We start from the raw sequence: 9,580 nt of genomic DNA on the forward strand, positions 1-9,580 counted from the left end.
TTTCCTTCTACTAATGAAACATGAAGACGTAATGAGTTAAAAAATGAAAAAGATTAGAGCTTTTAAAACAATGTAAAAGAAAATACAATTGAGTTAACAGAAAAATAACTCAAAAACAATTAAAACCAGTTTCACTTAGCTAGTAACTTTACATAGCTAGGTTTAATCTCTATGATTGGAGCTGAGGGAAGTACAATGTAGTGTTTTGTTTTAAGGGTCAGTGATGGACTTTTAGAACTGACAGGTCTGAGACTAGCATGAAATAAAATTTTAAGTTTCACTTTATGAGAACCAAGAGTTCTCTTACCACGACACTAAAGGTCATCTTATGTGCTGTACAATCATGGACATATAATTTTAATGCCTATTACTATGCCTTAATCTATAACTAATCTTCAGAAGCAGTTTATCTTGTTTTGTATAATTGTATCTACATGATCAGTCTCACTGCAACACTTGAAACTTATTCTTTCAGAAAACAATTGAAGATTAATGACATGTTCTGTTTCTAAGACTTCAGAGGTCTTGCAACACTGGTTCACTTATCTTTTATTGTCCTAGAAAGGTTTCTATTGAAGCTTTCATAATGTTTAAGTACATACTTCTCTTTTAAAAGGTTTATATATTCTGATATAATAATTAACCAATCAATTTTTTTTTCTTAAAGTTTCTCATAAAATAAAAGAACTTTGAAAATTTTAATTGGAGCACTGATTTATTCAGTAAGTGATATGCTGCCCATTTTGCAAACTGACTATTAATCCTACATGTTACTATTGTGTGTGCCCTGGAGTCAATTCTGACTCCTAGCAACCCAGTAGGACAGAGTAAAACTGTTCCATATGGATTCCTAGAATGTAGTCTTTATAGAACCAGATTGCTAGGTCTTTCCTCCCGTGTAGCCACTGGTGGTTCAAGCCATCATCAGCCTTTCCGTTAGCAGCCAAGCACTGAACCATTGCACCACCAGAGCTCCTTTTACACCTGCATAGCAATCTGTTACTGGTGTTCTGTGTTCTTTATTTTTGACACTAGAATCCAGACCTTCCGCCGACTCCTAGTCTTCTTTCCATTATGTTATGTTGTTGTTATGTGCCATTGAGCTGGCCCCGACTCATAGCAACCCCTCCTTGGGTTTCCGAGCCAGTACCACTATGGAAGTAGATTGCCCAACCTTCCTTCTGAGGAGTGGCTGGTGGGTTTGAACCGCCAGCCTTCTGGTTAGCAGTCAAATGTCTTAGGCACTATGCTACCAGAGCTCCTCCACCATGCTATAGGCCTGTCATATTTACCATTTTTAAATCAGACAGACTTGGTCCAAAACCTGACTGTGCCATTTACTCACTGTACTGGGTTGTATTGTGTCCCCTAAAGAAGTATGTTCAAGTCCTAACCCCCAGAACCTAAAAATGTGGCCTTATTTGGAAATAGGGCCTCTGCAGACAGAATCAAGTTAAAATGATCTCACATGGATTAGGATGGGCCATAAATCCAGTGACTGTCTTTATAAGAGGAAGGAAAAGGAGATTTAGATATAGGGACACAGAATAGACAGAGGGACGAAGACGATGTAGAGATGGAGGCAGAGATTGGAGTGATGTGACTACAAGCCACGGAAGGCTAATGATTGCCAGGAGCCAACAGAAGCTACAAGAGTCAAAGAAAGATTCTTTTTGGGGGCCTTTAGAGGAAGCAAGATTTCTTGTCTCCAAAAACTGTCAAGGGAATAAATTTCTGTTGTTTTATGACATCTAATTTGTGGAACTTGGTTATAGCAACCTAGGAAACTAATATGCTTGCTATGTGATCTTCAGCAACCAAACCCAGAGCTTCCATTTCTTCAGCTGAAAAATTAGACCAAAGTACCTATTGTATGAGGATGATGCATGAGAAGCACAGCACCTGGGCTACATACCTGAATGCCCAATTATTAAGTGCTATCACATGTTGATTATTATCTTCCTTGGAGTATCTGGGTGGTGCAAATGGTTAACACACTCTGGTGCTAACAAAAAGGTGGGGGGTTCAAATCCACCCAGAGTCACCTCAGAAGAAAGGTCTGGTGATCTACTTCCACAAATCAGCTATTTGAGACCCTATTGATTACAGTTCTACTCTGATACACATCAGATCCTCATGAGTTGGGATCCACTCAATGGCAACTGGTTTTGGTTTAATTTGGTTTAATTATGTTCCTTCTGCAAGTGGATTGCATTTTATAAAGTATTTTTTTTTAAACTGTTAACATCGGTGACACTCTAAGAAGGGGGAATGAACACACTGAAAATACCTTAATTCACCTGCTCCTCCCCACCCACTTTCAAGGCTCTGCTGTCAGTCACACACGAGATGTACCTAAAGTAGAGCAGGCTGAAGAAAAGTAGACACTCACTTGTTATGGTAATGAACGGTTCCAGAGAGGGCTTGCACACAAATCCGACAACAGGTCAGATGGACCAGATCACTCAGCCAGTTTTTGAGGCTGAAAGAAAAAGAAAACATTTGATTGTGCACTGCTGGCACTCCTAAGAAACAGTACACTGAACAATACACTGTGGTCCATCACAGCAGCATACTGTGCTCTAACACACACACACACACAGTTCAATTCTAATCTTCTTGAGGCATTTAATATTAAATGGCCAAAGTATACCAAGAGAATTGGACAAAAGTCTAATGGAAAGTAATTCCCATGCTACTAAACTTATTATGATAAATTCATGACAAAGTTAAGCAGAAGTGTCTTTGGGCTCAGCCTTATGACCCCGCCAATTTTATAAGACTCACTTTTCCCTTGAGCTCCTCTATTTTCTTTCTTCTCTTCATTTCCCCTTTAAAAAAACCAACCTCCTTCAATTTATATGAAAGTACCACAAAAAACAAATGCTATGAAGTGAAGTGAGCAGGATTCTAATAAGTGAGTTGAGGTCATAAAGGTAATGCTGTATGTAAGAATCAGATAAATCGGCTTATCACTGACACAGCTAAGTAAACGGGCAGTGCTATTTATGGCTTGATGGAAGGAAACATCTCACCTGCCATCTGACAGCTGCCCAACCAGCGTAGTTCCTATAACGAGCAAACTAACCCCAATGAAAGCCAAGGTTACTCTGAAAAAGAAAAGAAAAAGTAATGTAAATATTAGTTGTACAGTAGGGGAAAAAAATAAAATAACCTGAAAGTTCATAAATAAGGAAATAGTAAATTGTGGAACATGCACACTATGGAATACGATGCAGCCATTCAAAGAATTGGGAAAATCTACAGGTAATGTCATCAAGAATGGAAGAAGTTCCTTAATACATTCTGAAAGAAAGAAGAAAAGTAAGTTTCAGAATAATATATAAGAATATGATACCATTTTCAAAATAATAACAAACATGTATATGTATCTAGTTTACGTAGGTATAGTAAAGGCATGAAAATTTGTCCACAAATGGTCAAGTTCAATCTATCTGTTGTAGTTAAGATTGTGTGTCTACTTGGCTGGGCCTGGTTGAGTGGCTGGGCAGCTGGTGGTAGGTATTCCCCATGACAAGACTGGTGGGATCAGCTACACAGCAGCTGAGTAGCTGCGTTAGGGATGTGGTCTGCTTCACGTATATAAGAAGCAGCTTTAGGAATGGTCTTTAGCTTATGGCATGCTTGAACCCTGTGTGTAGCCAAGTTGTTGTTCAGCAGTCTGCCGTGCTCTGCCAATCTTGGGACTTTCAATGGACTTGAATTAGTGGCCCTCCATATTGTTCAGTAACGTTGGGACTGTGCCTTTTTCCTTTGTGTTTGTCAGCCTCTGCAGCCAGCAGCTGTCTGAGTGAAGAAAAGCCTCCAGTGGGCTGGGAGTAGGAGGCAAAGCTGAAGCCCAAGGCTGAGGGGCTTTCTCCAAGCCCGAGAGCCTGGCATTTTGAACTCGGACTTAAAGCCTCCAAACTGTTAGAGAATAAACTCCTATTTGTTGAAGCGTCCAATTTGTGGTATATTCCTGCCAGAGTGGCACTAGGTAACCAGAACAGTATGTAACCATCAAAAGGTTAAAGAGCACTAGTGAAGGAAATAAAATAAAAAGTAAAATTATTTTCCTTCTTCTCTGAATTATTTCAATTTTTCACACTACTAAATATTAATTTATTTAATAATATTAGGAAAAAGTTTATACTCTAAAAAGGAACAACTTCTGAATTATTAATTATTATTAATCATTAGTTATCATTAATTATTATCCTCAGAAGGAAAACTGAGCAATCTACTTTGGTAGAGATATCACCTGGGAAACCCAAGGAGGGGTCGCTATGAGTTGGAATCGACTCAACAGCAGTGAGTTTTGTTTGGTTTTGGTTTAATTCAATGTTTGGTTTTTGGTGTTTGGTTTTATTCACAGAGTCATTCAACCATCACCACAGTCAATGTTAGCACTTTGTAGCAATTGCTTCTTTTCCTTTCTTTCCTTTTTTCCCCCCCACCCCACCTTCTCACTGAGGAACTAAGGGTAGGATTCCTGATTCTGCCATTTTCTTCTTGTGCTTGGAACCTTGCATTACGGGGATATTTTTGTAAGAATGTTTTATATCTATTGTCTATTTGTGAACATTAGTTCGAAGTAGATAATTAGAATCTCAGCACCATTTCTGGGCTCCCACAGCCTGGTGAAAGCTAACCAACAAAAAATGAGGGCATCTCAAATTATCTGTGTTGAAGAATTCTCTCTCTTCCCTTGGGTGCCTGACTCATGGATGGAGTGAGAATACAAGAGCTCATCCAGATATTAAACTTCACTAAAGTTTAATTTAATTTTGACAATAAACACAGAATAAGAAGAAGCTCTAATTATAAACAGAATGAGTCAAAGCTTCTAATAAACAGAGGCTTTAGTATTTTCTTCCTGCATGGTAATGGATAGTCTTATGCATCCCCAGAGTATATGAACCTTACCTAGAGAGCACTGGCTTAAGGTACAAGCAAAAATGTATGTGAAACTCTGAATTTCACTTTGCTATTACAGCTGAATGATTCCCAGAAGACATACTATGCTCCAACTTCTACACTGGCAACATCAGCAATAGAAAAGAGAAAGTACTTCTTAGAGATCTGTACTTCCCTATACTTAAGCAATCCATTCTCTTGTAATAAATCTGAATGAGGCAAGTATATGTCACTCCAGGGATGGTAAAGAGGTTCCAACTCATGTGTCAATTCTAATCATCTGGTAGCATCTACCTGGAAAGCTGTGTCAAGAGGATTCCAAGATCATGTAGGGCTCCAGAGAAATGAAGCAAGAGAAAGTAGCAACATTATGGCTGGTGTACATGCCTACTACCTGCCATGCTGAACAAATCTTGACCACTTGCAGCTTCATCCCCCTTCCCAGTCTTATTTCTTTCATATTTTTATGTTCCATACTAAGGTCTCAATAACCTGAGCTTGGAGTTGCTTCCTCATAACTTGGAAGCAGAAGGGGATCCAGGTAGGGAGCTTTCATATTTTTTTGAAATCTTTGTGTATGTGTGTGTGTGTGTGTGTGTGTGAGAGAGAGAGAGAGAGAGATTTGCATGAAAATTTAGATAGTAAATTCATTTTACATACAACAGTTCATACACATTTTGTTTCATGACATTGGTTTCAATCCCCATAATGTAACAGCTCTCTTCCAGGTAGGGAACTTTTAATAAGCAGAGTGAGAAATCATAATAGAATTAGATGGGAATTCACTCTTCCCAGACTGCTCTCTCCCATAGGGTAACTGTGCTCAGAAATATTTTCTTTCACCATGAGTCAGAATCAACTCCACTGCAACTAACAGCAATGACAATATGCGGCTATGAATTGGTACAGACTAGAAAAGAGAGGGAAGGGGTTCTGGTGAATGTGAAACTATAAATCCTTTCTCTTTTTTCCTAACTTCATTTTTCTATCTACCTTCAGATGATCTAAGATTGTAACAGCAGAGCGAATCCAGACTGTAATATGCATATTGGATTGTAAATAAACACCTTCATTTGGGAATAAAATATTGAAAGAACAGATACTTAATAAGTTCCTTAGAGGTCACATTTAGTGGTGTTTTCTAAGTGTGAAGGAGTAAGTCTTAGTTATCTAGTGCTACTATAACAGAAATACTACAAGTGAGTGGCTTTAATGAACAGAACATTATTTTCTCAGAGTTCAGAAGGCTAGAAATCTGAATTCAGGACACTTGTTCTAGGGAAAGGCTCTTCTCTCTTTCTCTCTGTCTCTCTTTCTGTCTCTCTCTCTCTCTCTCACTCACTCTCTCTCCACTCTAGGGAAAGATTCTTGTCTCTTTTCAACTCGTAGATTCCTTGTCAGTCCTGTGCCATGTATGTTCCCCTCTGTGCTTGCTTGCTTGCTTAATCTCCTCTGTTACATCTCAAAAGAGACTGACTTAAAACATACCCTACACTAATAAACCTCATTAACATAAAAAATAAAACCCATTCCCAAATGGAATTATAACCACAGGTATAGGAGTTAGGATTTACAACACATATTTTAGGGGTATATAATTCAGTCCACTCCTCAGAAGGAAGGTTGGGCAATCTACTTCTGTAGTGATACTGCCTTGGAAACCTAAGGAGGGGTCGCTATGAGTCAGGTCTGACTCGAAGCACATAACAACAATTCAGTCTATAGCTGTACTACAATACTTTTATGTAACCATTAGAGACATGATTAAAAAATAAAGTTGAACCATTGATATCATCAAATTGTTGGACAGGTGACTTACCGCAGAGGCAGCAGGACACAGTAGCGTACTATGACACCCAACACCCATACCGTGGTGAGCTGTGGACTAATGTACTGGAAGTTTATATTGGTCCTTGTGAGGAGATTCCATGATGCTAGCTGCTCTGAGGAGAACTTCTGGGTCACTTCATCTTCCACAATGGCTTCCAATCCCTTCTTGGAGAAATAAAACACATCAGACAGCTCAAAGTCCCTTCCACGCAGACCAGAGAGACATTTTTCCATGGGTGACTCATCTCTTTGGATAATACCTTAAAAGAAAGTATCAGAAGACTTCCAATAAGATGGCAGAATAGCCAGACAAGCTACACAGACCATCTTCAAAAAAAAGAAACCAATTGACACAGATACAGAAGACAATCCTAGAGCCCTGAGGCTTGAAAGGAAGGATACTGAAATGGATTAAACACCAACTAGTAACAGAACCTGAATGAAAACAGTGAATAAGGAGACAAACAGAGTTGTGCACTCTCTGCTATCCTGACAGCAGGGCAACATGAATATTTCTGAGTGGTGTAGGACCTAAGAATTAACCTAAAAATCACTCGTGTTCACCAAGGGCTGCACGGATGACTATACTGGTGGCCAATGACTAAAAAGGGAAACAGCAAAAAAGGAGACAAACTGAGCTGTGGACTGTTGGTTGTCCAGAGGGCACAGCCATTTTGAATGTTTACAAGCAACAGGCATTTTGGATATTTAAAGTGATAGCATTCTCATTCAAATAATAGGGATCAAAGAATACGTTCTGCTGGTCAAAGACAGCATGGACATATGGGAGGCTGATGACTGGAAAGGAGACAGGTGGTGAGTGCATAAGTGCTGTCAACTAGTGGATAGAGGATCACAGTACCCTGCTTACTCAGATACATCCAAACAAAACAAAGACAATGACAATCTTGGGTGAATCACTCCAGCATACAATCACCAATTAAATATAAACACAAAAACATCACAATGTCTCAGAGACAAAAGACCATCACAGTCCACACAAAGAAGCAAGACAAAGCAGGAGAAACAAGGGACCAGGATACACACCCAGAACACAACCCTGAGGAAGAAGCAGGGAAGTCCCTGATAAGGAATTCAAAAGAACTGTACTTACGTACCTTCAATAGATTGAGAGACAGATCAAGGAAAACACTGACAAAATTGAGGAAAACACAGAGAAAACCCTAGAAAAAAAAACTCAGAGGACAATGAAAGAACAAAATGACAAAATAAATGAAAAATTAGAAATGATATAAAATTTACAGATAGAAATCAGAAGATTAATACTAAATTTTCAGACACAGATAACACATTGAATGAGCAAAACAGTAGAACTGATCAATGGAAGACAGAATTAGTGAGATTGAAGACAAATATCTGAAAACTTCTTAGAAAAAGGATCAATCAGAAAAGAGATCAAACAAAATAAAGAAAGCCTAAGGTTCCTGTGGGATACCATCAAAATGAATAACCTACGTGTAACTGGAATTCCATAATGGGAAGAGACAAATAAAAGCACAGAGAAAATTATCAAAGATTTGTTTCCTTGATATGATGAAAGATGAGAATATATCTCTTCAAGAAGTCCAACAAACCCCAAACAGGATAGACCCTAAAAGAAAATCACCAAGCCATATTGTTGTGGTTACCTAGTGCAGCTCTAACAGAAATACCACAAATGGGATAGCTTTAACAAACAGGAGTTTATTCCCTCAATTTTGGAGGCTAGAAGTCCAAGTTCAAAGTGCCAAGCTCTAGGGGCTGGGTGAAAGCACCTCAACCTTGGGCTTCAGCTCTGCCTCCTGCTCCCAGCCCACTGAAGCTGGAGGCTTTTCTTCACTCAGATAGCTTCTGGCTGCTGAGCCTGACAAACCCAAGGTCAACATGTAAAAAGGCACAGTCCTAACATTACTGAACCACAAGGCAGGCCATTCATTCTAGTACACTGAAAGTCCCAAGATCAGCAAAGCATGGCAGGCCATTGAACAACAACTTGGCTACATACAAACTTCAAGCATGCCATGAGGTGGAGACCTTCCTCAAAGTTGCTTCTTATATAGTGGAAGCAGACCACATCCCTAAAACAGCTACTCAGTTGCTCTAATAGATTCCTTCATGGAGTTAATTACCAACTTCACCATGAGGAATAATTACATCTAGCTTCCCAGTCACTCAGCCAGGCCCAGCCAAGTTGGCAACAATCTTAACTACCACACATATCATCAGTGAACACACCAAAACCAAAGACAGAGAAAGAATCCTGAAAGCAGCATGAGAAAAATGAAAAGTTACCTACAATGGCAACCAATGAGACTAAGATCTGCTTTCTTAGCAGAAACCAGGCAGGCAAGAAGACAATGGAATGGTATATATAAAACCCTGAAAGAAAAAAATTTCCAGCCAAAAATTACATTTAAAAAAAACTTCAAACTCACTGCCATTGAGTCAGATCAGACTCATAGCAACCCCTCCTTGGGTTTCTGAGGCAGTATCACTATGGAAGTTGATTGCCCAATCTTCCTTCCAAGGAGTGGCGGTGGGTTTGAACCACCAACCTTCTGGTTAGCAGTCAAATGCCTTAGGCACTGTCCCTCAAATATGATAGTGAAATTGGGACATTTCCAGATAAGCAGAAATTAAGGAAATTTGTTAAAATCAGACCAAACTTATAAGAGATGCTAAAGGGAGTCCTTTGGACAGAGAACCAACAACAGCAAACAACAAACAACCATTAACACACATGATGACATAACCCAGAAACCAACCCAGTTATGGAAGTATCCAAAGTAAGTAAGCTTACGAGATTATAAATAGGGAACCAGAGACATTGATT

The 9,580-nt window shown here is 39.1% G+C and overlaps 1 protein-coding gene across 1 annotated transcript in view; it reads right to left on the reverse strand.

The window, feature by feature from the left end:
* Positions 1-9,580, reverse strand: part of LOC103202024 (glycerol-3-phosphate acyltransferase 3-like) — a 195,069-nt gene that overhangs the window by 57,834 nt on the left and 127,655 nt on the right. Inside the window, exons 3-5 of the mRNA XM_007946803.1 lie at positions 6,737-7,007; positions 3,036-3,110; positions 2,393-2,482 (exon numbers count right to left, since the gene is read on the reverse strand). Coding sequence (XP_007944994.1) covers positions 2,393-2,482; positions 3,036-3,110; positions 6,737-7,007 — 436 coding nt within the window. The remainder of the gene's footprint in view (positions 1-2,392; positions 2,483-3,035; positions 3,111-6,736; positions 7,008-9,580) is intronic.

This window comes from Orycteropus afer, unplaced genomic scaffold (assembly GCF_000298275.1).
Source record: "Orycteropus afer afer isolate SDZICR_OR568_19922 unplaced genomic scaffold, OryAfe1.0 scaffold00172, whole genome shotgun sequence".
Lineage (NCBI taxonomy): Eukaryota > Metazoa > Chordata > Mammalia > Tubulidentata > Orycteropodidae > Orycteropus > Orycteropus afer.